This window comes from Aedes albopictus, chromosome 1, assembly GCF_035046485.1.
Source record: "Aedes albopictus strain Foshan chromosome 1, AalbF5, whole genome shotgun sequence".
In the NCBI taxonomy this organism is placed as follows: domain Eukaryota; kingdom Metazoa; phylum Arthropoda; class Insecta; order Diptera; family Culicidae; genus Aedes; species Aedes albopictus.
Genome location: NC_085136.1, coordinates 86,685,607 through 86,705,176, shown reverse-complemented (window position 1 = coordinate 86,705,176; position 19,570 = coordinate 86,685,607). Strand labels below are relative to the sequence as shown.

At 38.7% G+C, this 19,570-nt stretch overlaps 1 protein-coding gene across 1 annotated transcript in view; it reads right to left on the bottom strand.

Annotated features, from left to right (window-relative positions):
* The window catches only part of LOC109427444 (allatostatin-A receptor), a 210,498-nt gene that overhangs the window by 32,394 nt on the left and 158,534 nt on the right, over nt 1-19,570 (bottom strand). The window contains exons 3-4 of the mRNA XM_062854364.1: nt 15,230-16,048; nt 15,052-15,165 (exon numbers count right to left, since the gene is read on the bottom strand). Of these exons, the coding sequence (XP_062710348.1) occupies nt 15,052-15,165; nt 15,230-15,858 (743 nt within the window). The 5' untranslated portion in view covers nt 15,859-16,048. The remainder of the gene's footprint in view (nt 1-15,051; nt 15,166-15,229; nt 16,049-19,570) is intronic.

Here is a 19,570-nt window from a genome sequence, read left to right as displayed (position 1 = left end):
GCAGTATCCGTGGTAGGTTAGGTCGCTTTGTATGAATTATTTTCAATTTAGTTCTTCATTTTATAATTCATTATAAATTATAAATTTTAGTATCAAAAATGCTTGTATGAAACTGCCAGAATAAGAAGGGGGTATCATTCCCTCTAAAAGTAACATGTTGTCAACTAGGAACCCAATTTCACCAAATACATGTACAAAATTTTCATAAAGTTGTCAACTAACAAGTCCAATTATTTCTGGGACGGTTAGCATTAAAAATTAATTTAATTTGACATTACCAGAACTGTGTGACCTTCTCCGACGGTTCATAAAATATCGTCTGATTCTGGCGACCCTTGAAAAATCAAATTTCTATAAAGTTTTATTACAACTGTGCAGCTTAAACTTTTTCCGTAATAATTGAGCTGCCAGCTTAATTCTCTCATTGTCTGCTGACTAAGGTGGCCCACAGTTATATGAAAAACAAAAATTTCGAAAAATGTCAAGTCTTACCTCCAAAATCAGTTTGGACTGCCAGAAACTACGTTCAAAATTTGAGCAAAATCGGTTGAGCCTAAGGGGGCGCTCAAAACGCTTAAAGTTTGTATGGGAAAACTTGGCCAAATGTATGCATAAATTTTAAGTTTTCGAATTTTGCCGCTAGGTGGCGCTGTAAGCGTTCGATAATCAAACCCTTTGGTATTATTGTAGGGGACTATATGCCAAACAATTTTGTCGAAGACCGCAAAGTGATCCAACGTCTGTGAAAAAAGTTATACCCTAGGTAAAGTGAGGATAAACTTACCCGGTTTTGCTGACCAATATCCAACTGCATGTGCAAAGTAGAGCTCTACGAAATCACCGGTTTTTGGAAATTCCTGTCCGTCGCACGAACTATGCCGCTTACGGATCCCTTGGTGGCCTTCTTAGACTTTTCAATAGGGTTGCTGACGGTTTCGACTTTCACCTGTCAAGGGCAGTACTTAGGAATAATTTTAAATTGATTTTATGTAGATCCAATATCATTAGGGCATAAGTTAGCCTGTTGATAGTAAAAACAAATAAAAAAAAAAGTGGGTACACGTTCTGATTGATGGACGGTACTTCTCCAAAATTTAAAAAAAAAAAAAAAAAAAAACTTTATTGTTATTTTTCCAATACATGTAAAGGAATATCAATAATGAAATCTCAATACTTTGCCTCACTTTGCCTAGGGTATAACTTTTTTCCTAGCCGTCAGATCACTTCGCGGTCTTTGACAAAGTTCTTTGGCACATAGTCACCTACAATAGTACAAAAGGGTTTATTTATTGAACGCTTACAGCGCCACCTAACGGCAAAATTCGAAAACTTAAAATTTCTGCATACACTCGGCCAAGTTTTCCCATACAAACTTCAAGCGTTTTGAGCGCCCCCTTAAGCTCAACCTATTTTGCTCAAATTTTGAATGTAGCTTCTGAGAGTCCAAAACAACTGATTTAGGAAGTAAGACTTGGCATTTTTCGAAACTTTTGTTTTTCATATAAGTGTGGGCCACCTTTGTGTGTGGGCTGACCTTTGAGTTTTATGACAATATCGATCCGACAATGCAATAGGACGCAATCAGTGAAGTACTAGATTGAAAGTAGTGAGCAGGATTTTTGTATGGTGTGATGATCAATTCTCCATTTCTGCAATGAAATGGTGCCAACAGCGTGGGTTATATAGTTTGTTGCCTAATTTGATGCTGCTTGAGCAAAAGTTTGGGTAACTGTGTTGTTTATGTTGCCAGAAAAAATAATACAACAACGCAGTTATCCAAACTTTTGCTCAAACATCATCAAATTAGTCAAGAAATCATATAACCTACGCTGTTTGCACTATTTCATTGCAGAAATGGAGAATTGATCATCTCACCATACAAAAATCCAGCTCACTACTTTCAATTTAGTACTTTGCTGATTGCTTCCTATTGAAGCTAGGGTATCGGGATGCTTCGTTGGCATAGTCCCTTCGTTCGGCCTATCTCAATGTAAACCAAAATCTCAAACAAACATGCATAACTGGATATCGGAAAAGCTATGCGCCCAATAACTGTAACATTTCGTTTCAATTTTAGCACTTTGGAACATTAAAATTAAATGAAAATGTCACTTTGTTTAGCTTTTGTAGACGCCATGATTCTTCGGCTTAGGGGGTAGTCTATACACATGATCATAAATGGCATGATTCTGAAGCATTTCGAATTGACCTTTCAATAACTGAACATTTGATGCGACGGTTAAAGACGCTATTTTGAACTGGTGTATTTGTTTCCAACGAATAATAACTATTTTACAAATTGAATGTGGGCCGAATATTGAGGACATTTTTTTTCACTATGTACCCAAATCTTGGCTCATCAGTAAAGTGACGTCAAAAACAGCAATAAAAAGACGTCAACAGCATTTCTTGCGTAAGAACCAGAAAGAACGAACAGGAAGAAAGATTTTGTGTGCGGTTACTGTCAAAATATAACACAATAATAAGGTTGCGTTGTTTTCGTTACTAAATTAAGAAAGAACTTTAGTTAAAGTGATTTATTTATAGTTTTTTGAAAATTTGGCTCCGAAAATATAATTTAAAAGTAAGATTAGTGAACAAACAGAGATAATACTTCAGCAGAAATATTGAAAAAATGAGATAATTAGTGGTTCTAGTGCATGGAAAGCAATAGGCCAACGTTGTATCCACTAATAGGCCAATTTTTGTACCATAGACCAACGTTGCATACCATCGCATCGAATCTTTTCAACTTAATTAAGTAAAATCTTGAATATTTACCTAAGTTTACTTCCAATTGGTGAAACATGCATTGCCTAGAGTGTGTAATAGGGTCGACATATTATTTCTAGTGCTATTAATTCATGAGTTATGGTCAAAATTGTCAAGGCGGCTTGCAAATTAGGCCAAGGAATGGTACATATACCCTATTTATGATTTGGTACAATCCAGTGCACTAAGGGCCAGAATCGCAATCTAGCGGAACTAAATTAATTATTCCAAAACGATGCATTTCCGACACATGGTGTCTTCGACAAAGTTGTTTGACATCAGCAGAGGCATCTATTGCTTAGAACATAGTAGTTCGCAACTCGTCCGCATAGGTGGCGCCACCATCTAACTTCTTTGTTTTACGTCCTAGAGACTTGGCGTCTTCGGCAAAAATGTTTATTTAGGCAAAATAAACAACTCTTTCTCAGACGTAAAAATTCCACAGCCTACTGTTTTCGAGTTATTTAAAAAATAAAAACCAATCAATGGAAAAACAGTTTTTTAAGCTAATTTTGACATTTTTACCAGAAACCATGTGAGTTTAATATTTTTCCTAATGCATATGTGTCAAACCAAACACATTGTATGGGAATATGTTGAATATTATCATTAAGGACAAACGTCTTGACATCCCGCTTAAATAGTGCATTAGAACTTCAGACGCACAAATCTCAAGAAGCAAGCTCAAACAACAATGCATTTTATTATTCTGTTCTTGCTCACTTGTAATAAGCTTAAAATGAGAAGCTCAGGTGCGCTGATTTTGTTTACGACGAGATTTGTGCCCTCAAAATCGTGAGTAGGTGCCGAAGTCGGCCATTGTGGCGGCCATTTTGGGATTCTAACAAGTCTGTCCTTAAAAATTAAAAATAAAAATACAAATTCGAAAAAACAGTGTGAATTTCATACCTTAATATCTCGCAAAGCGCAAAAAATCGCAACTTCAAATTTTAAGCAAATACGAAGCAATACTAGGTGAACATACTGCCAAAAATTAGGAGAGGTATTTTTTGGTGTTTTTGAGATAATAGCTTTTTAGTAACAGTATAAATATAAGTAATGCTAGCATGTAACTTTTTACTGTTAGACATTAGATAGTTTATGTCTTTGAAAAAGTTGTTAATTTTGACTAAATAAACAACTCTTTCTTAGACGTCAAAATTCCGCGGCCTCCTGTTTTCGAATTATTGCATATAAACTAGATTATATTGATAAAAAATGACTATAAAACACATTTTGATGCAATAGTATGAACTATTTCTATTGTTTTTACTTTTACGATACATAGATGGTCTAGCAAATGTTAACTATTGTCAGCATGGGTCAAGATATCTTTTAATTTTTTGCATGTCATTTTCAAAATGTTTTAAGCTTAACCTATTTTGTCAATCATTTTAAATTCTAGTGCGCGAAATATCTTGTCGAAAGCTCGTGAATCTGTTCCTGGATGAAAAGGACGTTGATAGAAGATTGTGAAGCTCAAGCTCCACGAAACTGACATGTTCATGACCTACTATGTATCGTAAAAGTAAAAACAATAGAAATAGTTCATACTATTGCATCAAAATGTGTTTTATAGTCATTTTTTGTCAATATAATCTAGTTTATATGCAATAATTCGAAAACAGTAGGCCGCGGAATTTTGACGTCTAAGAAAGAGTTGTTTATTTAGTCAAAATGAACAACTTTTTCAAAGACATAAACTATCTAATGTGTAACAGTAAAAAGTTACATGCTGGCACTACTTATATTTATACTGTTACTAAAAAGCTATTATCTCAAAAACACCAAAAAATACCTCTCCAAATTTTTGGCAGTATGTTCACCTAGTATTGCTTCGTATTTGCTGTAAATTTGAAGTTGCGATTTTTGCGCTTTGCGAGATATTAAGGCATGAAATTCACACTGCTTTTTCGAATTTGTATTTTTATTTTTAATTTTTAATGATAATATTCAACATATTCCCATACAATGTGTTTGGTTTGACACATATGCATTGGGAAAAAATTAAACTCACATGGTTTCTGGTAAAAATGTTAAAATTAGCTTAAAAAACTGTTTTTTCATTTATTGGTTTTTATTTTTTAAATAACTCGAAAACAGTAGGCTGTGGAATTTTGACGTCTGAGAAAGAGATGTTTATTTTGTCAAAATAAACATTTTTGCCGAAGACGCCAAGTCTCTTGGACGTAAAACAAAGAAGTTAGATGGTGGCGCCACCTATGCGGACGAGTGGCGAACTACTACGTTCTTAGCAAAAGATGCCTCTGCTGATGTCAAACAACTTTATCGAAGACACCATGTGTCGGAAATGCTTCGTTTTGTCGTAATTAATTTAGTTCCGCTAGATTGCGATTCTGGCCCTTAGTGCAGTGTAGTGAATTATATTAAGGTAACGAAGTCGGTTTCTTTCTCTCCCGCGTTCACCAGTGTAACGGCTTTTCTGATAGATTCACACGTCAGTTCTGGGTACTAGCAGCAACTGTGTCGACAACTCAGATAAATTGGAAGAGTATACATTGGTGAGCTCGTTTCATGATTTTGTTTCATCGTGAAAATATGTGCGTTTGATTTAAAGAAAATAACATACATGTGTAAAAATCTATCGTTTTCCAAAACATTCGTTACGATACGATGAAACGACCCTTGCATCAAGCCTTCAGATTGCGGCTTCCTCCAAGAACATACTGATCTTTCGTCGTTCTGCTTCACGGCGACGATGGTAGGCGAAGTACCGTCAAGTCGCCATTCACCGTGGGTCTTATTTTTGGACGAATAAGGGCTGTCGTTATCAATCTTATAAACATTGTTGGTACCACTGTTAATTTCCTTCATTATAAAGTAAAAATAAAGTAATAACAAAGTAGAAAATATTTCACAAAAATTGGTGATATAGTACATTTAGTAGAGGATGGCAAGGTCGCCTGATTCCGTGGTAGGTCACCATTCACCGTATATCAGAAGTTTTCTTCTATTTTGTTTATATTCATTTTATGTAGGAACTTGCAAGATTTATGCAGAAAAACAAATGTTCAAATTTTCATATTTTTTTTATTTATATGGGACAACATGGGGCACGGTGAATGGAGACCATTGATTTTTAGGGTATCCATTTACCGTGCCCTTTTGTATTTGTTCCTCATGTCCTGGCTCGAAAGCCTAGACTTAAGCGCCATTGCTCGCTCTCTAAAACGAAAAGAAAATATAACGATCCCTTCCCCGGCTCAATTAAATAACCTATAGCATAAGAATAAAAATAAGCCGTATGCTTTTTACCGGCCACATTTCATATAAGTGTGTTTGTTTTGAAAAATAGCACTAAATCAAAGATAAATTAGAAAGATCTCACCAAATATCCAAATTGAATATCCGGTATCCTCTCGCCGATAACAAAATAGCACGTTTGCGGACGCGTTGTGATCAACGGAATTCCAATTCCTGATATTCTGCTTTGCGGGTATCGCACACGCGCACACTTTGCTTGCCGCGACACTATGGCAGCGCCCTTTGTAAACGATGCATTTCCTTTGAAACTTTCCATGTTTTCCAAAATTACTAACAAACATACCGACGCATGATCCTTCTTTTAATGACGAGTTGTCCCGAATCGCATCAAAACTTAACACTGGCAATTCAAAAAAGGGGGAAATACAACACGCCTCGGCGAGACGCTTACGCAGCTGATGGCTTTACTACTACTGTCCGGAAAGCACATTTGAAAGGAAGATTCTTCTGACACTAACGGCTTCATTATTGTTCCACCTAAAACGCCAAATTTTGTTCCGGGGACACAGATACACTGAAGTTGTTTTTACGACGGTAATGGTACCGCGTAAAAAAAAAACCGCGTGAAAAAACCGTGTTATTTTAAAAACGTCGTAAAAAAGTCATGTCACGTTAGATGTGATCCTGACTATTTTGCGCGTGTTTTTGAAAAAAAAACTCGGTTTTTCACGACGGGTTTTGAAATAACGCGGTTGTTTTTTACGCGGTACCGCGTTAAAAAAAACCGCGTAAAAAAACTTCAGTGTACTACAATTCTCTAACCAACTTCAACCAGCACCAGCCGAATCACGAAAAAAACGACCTCGAAAAAAAAAACTTTCAAGAACTCATCCTCTCTCCTCTTCTTGGCGTAACGTCCTTACTGGGACTAAGCCTGCTTCTCAGCTTAGTGCTCTATGAGCACTTCCACAGTTATTAACTGAGAGCTTCCTCTGCCAATGACCATTTTGCATGTGTATATCGTGTGGCAGGCACGAAGATACTCTATGCCCAAGGAAGTCAAGGAAATTTCCTTTACGAAAAGATCCTGGACCGACCGGGAATCGAACCCGTCACCCTCAGCATGGTCATGCTGAATACCCGTGCGTTTACCGCCTCGGCTATATGGGCCCAAGAACTCATATAAGAACTAAAACTCCTCCACTCGCGATCACTCCAACGACATTGAAAGCTCGATTCTATCTGAAAATTCCCGTGGAACGATCCCTCAGTTTTAATAAAAATTCACTCTTCTACTAGCTATTTCATCGACCGCATACCCTCTTGGAACACACACGCGAAAAGTGTACTCATTTACCGTGTCCTTTTGTTTCAATTAAAAACTAAGTGGAATCGTACTTTCCAGGTAAACTTGCCTCGATAATGCAAAATCATACCTGATAGGTGAATTTGATTGGTGAACTACATTTGCTTAATCGCTTAAGGTGAATCGGGACGCTGTGTTATTTTTCCTATCTTCCCTCTCTTTCTAACAATTTGCCTCGCGATTTTGAAGATGGTAATCTCGATTTCTATCGCACAGATGAGGCTGAAAAATAATCAGCATATGCACTGCAAGTGAGCATACACAATGATAGATTTTTGTTCCATTATATGAAGTAGAATCTGAGATTACCATCTTAGTAGAAACAGAGCAATGGCGGATATTTCCTCGACCGTCCGTCCGCCCTTAAGCTTCTTCGTGAATTAGGGTCATTATGTATGTATGTATGTATGTACAATCCATCTCCCACTGACCGGCAGTGCTTTTATGGAAGAAAAATGTCTGCGTCTATTTTTAACTTTTATCCATAGACGCAAACACTTTTAGTCCTGGAGATGGAAGGTGATAGCTCTACTGCACGTTCAACGACCCATTTCAAGTATGACAGGGCTTCTCCACGTACATCTTGAGGTCGTTTTCTGAAACAGTAAGCCCCGCATTGATGCATCTGGATATCAATTGGATATCTGAAATGCATTAACACTTCCTGAATCATAAATTTGCATTTTTGTTTCTGGCGCGTATTTGGTATGGTAAATAACCCTTGTATGAATAAAATGACGTTTTTTAGTTAGATAGATCTCACCAAGTTCTTCATAGTCTGCCGTGATGTAGTTGTTTTCTTATTTCTCCAGCGGTGCAGCAATGGGTGGCGTAATACTGGCCAAACCACCAGCGAATGCAAGATGGACCAACCAGTGGTCTTAGCCAGTCGTCAAGACAAGTTCAAAGAAAAAAAAAACACCAGCGAAATCATCGAATAAAATTCGTTTTGAGAACGCGCAAAATATGACAAGCGGTTAAAGTAGACACCCGTTTGCGGCAACCCGATGATCAGGGTGACAGTTGAACACAAAAGAATTTGTTAAGCGCTCCTTCGTGAATTAGGGTCATTATGACCCCTAAACGTGCACTACGTCAGCGGGGTGAGCGTAAGCCAATGCACGAAGATGGTCTGCTGCACTCTGAGTCTCTCGGGATTCTTCAGCTGGTGATCTAGGGTAAAAGGGTATAATACGCCCACCGGAGCAAAACGCCCCCCTTCATTTTCTAGCGATTCAAGTTCTTTTTGCATGCGTGATTGATTGGAAATCTTAAATATTGATGATTAATTGCCATCAAGCTGGTCCGTTAGTTGATTGGCACAGAAAAGCAATAAAAATATCAAAAAGACTGAAATCGAGGCTTTTGGCGTAATATTTTACCTCTTGCAAGCTGACTTCATTGTAAACGAAGCTAGTTCTGTTCGCTTATGTTATTTTGCAACATTTATGCAGTTAAACGCTTGTTAAAAGGCCTTGCTAGGATAAGCATGTGGTAGAATTTTCCCCTGGTACAGGTTTATCACGGGGCTGCACGTTTTTCTTTTGATGGGGCGTATTGTTCCGTTTGTTTTGATAAGGTAAATTTTGGAACGTTTTCGGAAAACGTTTCAAAGCTTCCATAGCCGCCCCTCCAGAGGTAAAGTTCTCATGTAACACTTCACTGATTTTAGAAACAACGATTTGCAGTGGACAATAGATGGAATAAGGCGCCAATTTTAGATATATTGCCATTTCTGCTTAGGGGGGCATATTATACCTGTTTACCCTACTCAGAGCATCGTCTTCGCGATGCTCAGTACGGAAATCATACTCCGAAAGCTTAAACCCTTTGGAGACGGCATTTTCGTCTTTTCGGATACAATCTCGCTGGTCTAGAACACGTGTGTAAAGGTCGGTTTTCTCAGCTGAGCTAATGTGACCCATCCGTCTCCAAAGGGTTAAAAAGTACCAAACCACTCTTGTTCATTTTAATCTTCGCGAAGGCATTTCTAACCACAACCAGCCGAAGATTCCATATGAATCACAAAAAAAACGCCTGACAAGATATTGCCGGAATCGATCAACGTTCGCCACCACAACTAACCAACTCGTAACTGGCAAAGTGATAACTAACATTTTTTGAAATCCAATTTTAGCTGGCAATTGACTCTTTTAAAGCTTCTATCTCGGTTCTTCATTACTTTTCTTCCTTCTTTTACCCTTTTTTCTTTGGCGTAACGGCACAACTGCGATAGAGCCTGCTTTTCTGTTAAATGTTCCATGAGCACTTCCACAGTTATTAACTGAGAACTTTCTCTGCCGATGATTATTTTGCATTCGTATACAGTGTTTTCTATGCCCATAAAAATTTGCATTACGAAACATTCCTGGGGCGACCGGGGATCGTACCCACTACCTTCAGCATGGTCTTGCTGAAAACCAGTGCGCTTATTGCATTGGCTACATGGGCCTTTCTATCTATTGGGTATGTATTGCCAGCGACACTCAAGTGTAGGAAAATGGCGTTATGTTTTTTTTTTAATGATAGCTCACTTTCAGTCTCACTCATCACACACCACTGCCTCCTCACTCTGTTGGCCCATTAGATGGCCTCACAGGTTCTCACTTTCTATTCCCACATGACGAGACTCTCACTCGACGATAGGTTGTATTTTCTACGGCGCAATGTTCGCCGACGAAAGAACGCTCTACAAAACGAAGTTTTCCAAGAGTATATTATCCTCCGTAGGTAGTAGTTACTCAACAGTACACTCTCGAGGCATGTTGAGTGCTTCTGGCATCACAAATCCCAAGTATCAATAAGCAAAAAGCATGCATTTATTCATGTTTTATCTTGGTTTTATTCGAGTATGTGAAAGAGCTTGTGTTCTATATTGGTTTTATGAGTTTTTGAGTAGTTTTTTTGCGTCTCTGGCATTCTATGAATTCTATCATAGCTTCTATCATATAGCTTCTATTATAATCATCATAAGCTAAAGGTTTGCAAATTAGTTTTTCCTCTCGCTATATAGCTTTCAAATAAAACAAAGTGAAGCTATTACTAAATGTAGAAACGACCGACGGATTGGCAGAGTTATCCCTCTATGGTTGGCTTTTCGGTCCGGATAGATTATGAGCGGGGTGATACTATTTCATCCGACGTTTCGACCCTTGGTTTGGGTCTTCTTCAGGGAGGTTATAGGGATACCGCTACGTTTGTATCGCCGATTGCTTGGCGTAGGGCTGTCGGGTTTGGTGAATTTAAGCTTGTGTTGGATATTTGTGGGTACACCCTCACCATCTTCCAACAAATGGATAACACAAGCTTAAATTCACCAAACCCGACAGCCCTATGCCAAGCAACCGGCTATACAAACGTACCGGTATCCCTATAACCTCCCTGAAGAAGACCCAAACCAAGGGTCGAAACGTCGGATGAAATAGTATCACTCCGCATATAATTTCTTCTTCTTCTTCTTCTTGGCGTAACGTCCTCACTGGGACAAAGCCTGCTTCTCAGCTCAGTGTTCTATGAGCACTTCCACAGTTATTAACTGAGAGCTTCCTCTGCCAATGACCATTTTGCATGTGTATATCGTGTGGCAGGCACAAAGATACTCTATGCCCAAGGAAGTCAAGGAAATTTCCTTTACGAAAAGATCCTGGACCGACCGGGAATCGAACCCGTCACCCTCAGCATGGTCATGCTGAATACCCGGGCGTTTACCGCCTCGGCTATATGGGCCCTTTCCGCATATAATTTATCCGGACCGAAAAGCCAACCATAGAGGGATAACTCTGCTATTACTAAAATTTTATGACAGTTTAATAGTATGCTTCAAGCAAAACAGAAGCTGTCTTTAAACCCACTTAAGACTAAAGCGTATTCGGTAACCTTTAATCAAAATTGGATAGAATTTTAAGGTTGTGCTGTAATGATCTCATTGAAAATTATCTTCCATTTGCATCAAAAAAAGCCAAATAGCTGACTGTTTACGATGTTTTAATCAAACTGCCACATGGCAAGGTCATGTAAAAATCACTGGTATCAGCAGTTCGGAGGCATTTGCGGCTATAGTCAGAGATTTTTTTTTTTTTGAAAGCAAATGTACAAATCTGTAAGGCATTGCTTAAAACCAGCAACAGATTTCGTGGCCGCAACATACCCAGATCTTTTCTGATAAAATGATTAGTTCCAACATGGGCTCTGTTATGACCACCGCTGGAGGAATCGCCCTATAAGAGCACTTCTGAGGAACGTAGAGTTTTTTCAGAAAAATATGTCGCCAGCCTCTTGCACTCAATTCCACGGAACAAATTAAATGCAATTGACTTCTTATTACAGGATATTTACTCATAAAACAAAGTTAAATTCCCTAAATTTTCCAGGTTTTTTCAGCAAAGAATTTTGATTTAAAATTAAAATATAACCCCAAATAATAGAAATATTAAAAACAATACTGATCTATCCCCAAAAATCAAGTTTTTAGGTAAAATGCGCAAGTTTCTATCCAAGGAATCCAACCAAATAGCTGAATTCTTCCAAGTACCTTTTCTGCTCCTTTTTTGCCTCCTTCGAAAATAAAACAAAGATCGTTAATGACATATATCTATTTTTTCCAAAATTCTTTTTGGTTGATTGCAAGAAATTGATTTGACATTTCCACCGAAAATTTCTTTGAATAAGAAATTAGGTACATCCAAACACTCGAAAAATCATTAGAAAACATTCAGGAAGTTAAATCCTCAATTTCACAGACCCCCTGACCGGTAAATTGCTAACACAGTTTTGAAACTGGACTTGCATGTCTGATACCTGTACTTGTAGTGTAGTAATGTTGAGATTTCGATGAAAATCCAATGGAAAACTGAAAATCACCAGAGCATATCCAACATTTTAAACATAAACAGGCGATACCCTGTGATACCAATTGACTTTTTTGGCTATTCTCATGAAGACTTCTGAAGAGATTTTTCGGTGTTTTTTCGGGATTTCTGAGAGTTGTTCTTGGGATTGCTACCAGAGTTTCTCCCAGATATTCTGCAGGAGTTTTTCACGGCGTCTCTGCTGGAGTACCTCCTGGGCTTTTCAGAGGGTTTCCAAAGTTTCTCACTGGACTACTCCCAGAGATCGTTCCAAAACTTATCCAAAGTTCCTTCATGAGTTTCTCTAATTGGTTTTTCGAAATAGCTTTCCAACAGCTTCTCTTAGGATTTTTGCGAGGTTCTTGCAGAAGTTCTTTCAGGGATTTCTTCTAGAGAGTTTTCCGATGTTTTCCTTGGATATTCTCAAGGAATTTTGCTGATAGTGCCTCCCAGGATTTTTCAGATGTTTTAGGGTTCCTCTTTGCATTTCCTTAATATTTCTTGCCGAGATTACGCTCACATTTTTTTAGGATGTCTCAGTTTTTCTCAGGATTTCTTCCAATCTACCTCTCGAATTTTGAGCGGTTTCACAAGATTTTACCTGCATTCCTTCTGATATGTTCATAATTCAATTCAAGAAAACTCAAATGAGTTGCATTATAAACGTTATGCAACCATTTTTTATTATGCAACTTATTTCAGTAGCATAATGAACCAAGGCGGAAAAGTTAGTCAATATGATACCAAAATGAGTTATATTAAATTGAAATTATAATACTGAATTGCGTAAATTGGATTTTTATATTGTGTTTTACTATAAGACACATTTTGTTTGCATTTTTTTAGAAAAACTTTTAATTTTTTGCTTTTTCTTCTTGTCATGACATCCCTATTGGAGCACTTTGTGGAAGAATCTATAGAGAAACCTCAAAAAATCCCAATAGTAATAACTAGAGTATAATTCCATGTTAAATTTCTGGAGGGATCACTAGAAGAAGAAATTACGAAACCCTACAGGAATTCCTGAAACAATCCCTTAAGTAATTGCTGTAGAAGCCGTCTAGATGAGTTATTTCTGAATGAATCCCTATGAAAATCTCTGAAACAATCCCTTGAGGAATACCTGGAAAAATCCTGGAGTAATTCGTAGAAGAATCATTAAACAAATTCCTATTGAGAGCTTTGAAAAACAAAACAGATTCCAGATAACATTCCTGAAGGAACATCTGGAGAAATTCCAGAAGGAACCATCCGGAAATCCATAGAAGGTGCCCCATAGAAAAAAAAAACTATAATAGTACTCTGGAGCAATTAGCTGAGGCATTCTTGGCTGAATTGTATTGGCAGTTTCTGGACCAATTACTGAAGGCATCCATACAAGTTTTGGGAAATCCGTGAAGATCCCTGGAAAAATCCCTGGATTAATTCCCAGTAGATTTTTTTGAGGTATCTCAGCAGGAATTCCTGAAGGAATCCGAAGAAGATATACTTAAAGAATGGCCACGAAAATTGTTAGATAAATACCTTGATAAATTAACGGAGTGGTTGTAAGAAGAATTGTTGTACAAATCTCTACAGAAATTTCAGGATACACCCCTAAAGAAGTTACTGAAGATATTCCTGGGACAAGTCCTGTGGGAATAACAACAAAATTTCTGGAGGAATCCCTGCAGGAGTTTCTGACAAAATCCCAAGAAAAACATTTTGAGGCATCACAGAAAGAATGTCTGGAAAAATTCTTTAGGACATATCTGAAGGAATTCTTATAAAAATCTCCGGAAGAATTCGTGAAGGAATCGCAGCAAGAATTTCTGGAGCAATCCCACCACGAATCTTTGAAGAATTTTCAATAAAAATCCTGGGAAAAAATCCCTAAAAAAGTTATGATGAAATCTTTGAAAAATTCCTGTGAGAAATCTCTGGAGGAAATTTTGAGAATTCCTTGGAAGAATTCCGGCAGAAGCATTCTTTTCTGTAACATTCATAAAATACATGAACCAAATGATGGTCATCTAAGACCAAGCCCGTGCACAAGGGGTGGGGGGAGGTGGGTTTGGGTGTTAAACCCCCCCCCCCCCCCCCATTACCGACGCTTCATATACTAGGCGCCCCTCCGCCTTTTGCCAAAATTGGGGAAAACCCCTCCCTTAGCGCCGCTTCTGTGCACGGGCCTGTCTAAGACCCATCCTTGCCCCTCGTAGACTTTCGCTGGTTTCGTTTATTAACGGTCCCCTAGTATTGCTGCCACAAATGTTTAGCTTATTGGACGCAGTGACTTAATTTCCCCAACAAGGGAGGAAAAAAATGCTGTACCTGGAGATATCTCTGGAAAAAAGAAGCAAGTTTAGCTTTTTTACATATGGAAGAGATCAGTAAAAGCAGTGATTTCTACTCCAGCGCCACACGTATAGGGATGTTCATGACGATTTATGTCTTATAGTCACACCAACAGGCCACGTTTGGTGTTTGTCCAAAGTTAACTACAAAAAAAGAGTCTGTCAATCATTCTAAAGGATAGGTTTAAAGGGTTCGACAAAGTTAGGCCACGTTACGTGCTTAAATACCAGGGATACGTATGTAAGATTGCAAAAATTGCAAAAATATTTAATCGTTTTCAAATGTTACACGAGATTTGTTCGTTACATTATTTATATATGACGCCAAAAGACATCAACTATTGATACAAAAGCACATAGTAAGATAAAGGGGGGTGGGGCCAAGTATTGAACACAGGACCTCCTGCAGCCCAGGACTTCGGAAGCGCTGGCCATTAGACCACCAAGTTCCTCTATAGAAAGAGGTAGGGTCGTGTTACATGCAAAACTACAAGGCTGTACTTACAGATCACACACCGCATGCCACTTCGACGGCATGTCCAACGTTGAGAAGATAGCTATGGGAGCTGCCGTAATGAGTGCTATGACCCACACCACTCCTATCAGCACCTTGGAACACCTGTGAAAAGATGAAAAGATGCAACATATCTTAATCAGTCCCTAATCTGGCGACATCCACTCACGTCTTCGTAATCCTCGGCTTCAGGGGCCACATAATCGCTATGTACCGATCGCCACTGATCGCCACCAGAGTGTAGGCACTGACCAGCACCGACACGGCTTGAGTGTAGTTCACCAGCCGGCACATCCCCAGCCCAAAGGGCCAGTACTGCAGCACGAACATCGATATGAACGTAAACGGTACGCAGAACAGCGTCATCATCAGGTCCCCGACGGCCAGATTGGTGATGAAGTAGTTCGTGACGGTGCGCATCCGCGGATTGGACTGCACGATGAACAGCACTATCGAGTTTCCGATTACGGCCGTCACGAAAATCAACACGTACAGGAAGTAGCTGGTAATTTCAAAGTACAAACTCGGCAGATAGCCGGTGTTGGAGCACTCGCCGTAGTAGGTGTGGTTCGAGCCATTCTTCATCCACTCGGTGAGCTGGTCGATGTAGGTTTGCTCCTCCGTCGAGGACACGTACGGATAGCTGGGCGCGTAGATTTCGTACGTCTCGTTGAACAAGTAGCCGGGGGCAAACGACGACGGTAGCGGAGAACTTCCATTCGCCACAGCCATCGACTCGTTCCGCCAGGATTTGTTGAAATAGTCCGAATACTGGACCGTGTAGTGCAGGGCACTCATGGTGGTGATGGGGGGCAGGAGGTCCTTGTCGTTGGCGTTGGGATGAAATCTTTGATTTCCCGGAAATAGCTTGTCGTGCTACACGTTTGTTTCACAACCGACAAGAGGAGATACGTTAGATATCGGTTGCCATCGAGCTGATTATTGATGGTGGCTGCACATCACTGCTGCTAATGGGGTGGAAGTGCACCTGAAATGGAAGCGAGAAAAGGGGAAAAGTTAGGTGGTGTATACAGACAGAATGAGACCAGAATGCAGAACCAGATTTAACAGCATCAAACGAGAGTATAAGGTAAGTGTGTCATAAATAAGTCTACACAGGAACTTAAAAAAAAACTGTTTTTATAATATTGAACATGATCATTGATCAAGATGATGAAAAAGATAAGTAGAACGTTAGAACCGGCGTAATTAAAAACGACGTACCCAAAATTAGATTTGCAAAAACATTCACGGACGGGCATTTTTTCGCCCCACTATATCCACAGCGATTTGTCGTCAACATCATAGAACTGGAAAATAGACGGAAAATTCCCACCTATAATCACTAGCAAATTGTTTGCTTCCTTGGAATTCAATTTTCCCACTAATTCCGGTATTCCGGTCTAAAACCGCGCGCACGTCGTTCCGTTCGACGACGACGATGACGACAACAATAGCAATGGGTAAACGAAGGAATCAAGAATGAATTAATAATTAAATTAGCACTGCTCTTTCTCTGCTGCTGCTCTCTCGATTTGAAGCTGGAAGCTTCTGATGTTAATTTGATGTGGCTTCTTCAGAAGCACATTGGAAATTAATGCCTCTTGATTCTACGAGGAGTTTAAATCCCGGAATGATGATTGGAATGGCAAAGCGATAATGGCGAAATGTATTCTTTGGTGGATTTTGTTTGCTGAGTGTAAATGCCTACGAGAAAATGGGCGATTTGTTGGCGAATTGTTGTTTCAGTAGGTTGTTTCTAAGCAATAAAAATTCCAGGAAGTTGAGGCTTTATTTGGCTTTTCAATTACTTCGGTAATGTAATAGGAGTAGTTTCCAATTTTAACAACGGCAAGGTTCAGAGTCCCAATCAGTATGTTGCCGGAGCGGGGACGATTTGGACTGTCCTATAGCAAACTCGTTTGTGTTGGGGTTTGAATAAGTTTCGCCTAAATATATTACCATTTAGGGTCTGTTCTAATTAGCGAATTAAAATTAATTTTTACTTAAATTTGACAGCACTCGCGCTGTATACGAGGATTTATGATAGTGTTGTACTTTTTACAACAGCGCGCGTCCTGAAGGATTAAAAATGATGAATAATTCGAACGACATAACACATAGTTTTTGAACCGAATAATCTTTTGATAGGGGAAATTTTTACTAATTGTATTGACATTCTGCTCTAAACTGCGTATTTCATCTTGCCTCACCCGTTTGCAACTTGCGCCGGTGTACCTTAACTCGGAATTTTCTTAATGATTTCCATCGACATTTGGAACATATTGGAAACCCGTTCGAAGATTTTTTTTTTTCATATACCATAAGAATTTCTTCAATGACTTGGTTGGGTTTTTTTAAGAATTAATTTTACAGTTTTAACCCGTAGGCTACGGGGCTTACAACAAAATTTTAAACCGCAGGCAAAGACGCAAACATCAATATTTTTCAATAAAATGATGAGGTTCACTTCCTTATTAGTTGTAGTTCCAATTATGCTGGGACCCTCAAAAATTGGAGCCACGAGGCCAGTTTTATTCCGATGGACGTCTGGGTCAGGAGGGGTAAAAATTGCATAACCTTCCTTTTAGCGTGGCCCCATTAGTTGGAATTCAAATGACTTCATCTGAAAAGTGGTTAGTTCTATGTATTATGGTATATTATGTCAAGCAAGGTGGTTAAGAAGTATATAAGGGGTGTAGAACTTATACAAGGCCTCAAAAACATTTTGAAATTTGAGTCCTATTTCTATGTGCTTGTAAAAAAAATAAGACACGCAAGGAGTAGGTTTTTTTGTCCTAAGCTAGGTCTTATGCATATTGAATTTAACCATAAGTGAAACTTGATGGTAACATACTGTTTATGTATGAAAAATCGTGTTTTTCACTAGAGTAAAAAAAAATATTTAAAGAAATTGCCCACTTTTAGGCGTTTAATGTTTTACAGAAGGACCCGCATTAAACGCCTAAATGTAGGCAATTTCTTTCAAAATCGTCTGACTTTTGTGAAAAACATGATTTTTTAAACAAAAGCAGTATGTTACTATCAAGTTTAACTTATGGTTAAATTCAATATGCTTAAGACCTAGTTTAGGACACAAAAATCTACTCATTGCGTACCTTAATTTTGTTTTACAAGCACATAGAAATAAGACTCAAATTTGAAAATGTTTTAGAGGTCTTGTATAAGTTCTACACCACTTTTGTACTTTTTAACCCCCTGGCCTGACGTAATATACCATAATACATAGAACTAACCACTTTTCAGATTATGTCATTTGAATTCCAACTAATGGGGCCTCGCTAAAAGGAAGGTTATGCAATTTTTACCCCTCCTGACCCAGACGTCCACCGGAATAAAACTGTTCTCGTGGCTCCAATTTTTGAGGCTCCTAGCATAATTGAAACTACAACTAATAAGGAAGTGAACCTCAAAATTTCATTGAAAACTATTGATGTTTGCGTGTTTGCCAGCGGTTTGAAATTTTGTTGTAAGCCCCGTAGCCTACGGGTTAATATGCTTATAAGCAATCTTGGAATGTTCTGGATCTCTACTCCTCTAAGAATAAACCTTCAGCTGTATTGTTTCGAGTACATCCTTGCCCGAATTCCCCTAGAAACAGTTTTATATTCTCATATACATGTATTTTTGGGAGATTCCCTGAAGGAATTGCTGGTAGAATCGCTTGTTGGATTCCGGGAGGAATTCTTGGGAGAATTTCAGAAGGAATTCCTGAAGAATACCTTGGATGATTACCAGAGGAAATTGCTTTGCCTGCTTTATCTGAAAAAATCCCTGGAAGAATTTCTCAAGGAATTCCTGGGGTTTTTCCTGGATAAATCCGTAGAGGAATGCCTGTAGAAACTCCTGGAAGAATCCTGGAGAGGAACTCCTGGAACTCCTAGAAAAAAATCTGAAGGAATGTCAGCCGAATTATTGGAGAAATCTCTGGGCGATTTCCTAAATGAATCTAAAACAAACATATTTGGAGGAATCTCTGCAATAATCCTCGGAGAAATCCCTGGAAAAATTTCTAGAGGAACTCCTCAAGGAATTCCTGGAGGAACCCCTGGTGGAATTCCAGGAAGAATATCCGAAGAAATCACAGGAGGAATTCGTGAGTGAATCCCAGGAGGAGTTTCTGAAGAAAGCTTAGGAGGAAGTTCTGAAGAAATCACAGAAAGAATTCTTGAAGAAATCCTGAAGGAATCCTAAGAAGTGTTAGAGAAGTAGCTCCTGGATGAATCCCTTTAGCATATCCTGAAAGAATTCCTGGAGGAACTTCTGTAGAAACTCTAGGAGGGATCCCGGAAACAATTCCAAGAGGAAATCCTTAAATAAACCCGAAGCAGTTCATGATTGAAGGATTAGTTCCTGGAGGGGTTTCTAATAGAATTTCAGGAGGGATTCCCGAAGAAATTCCAGGAAGAGCTGCAAGAGAAATCCTTGGATAAATTTGTATAATAATCCTTGGAGTTGTTTCTCAAAAATAACAGAAGGAATTCCCGAA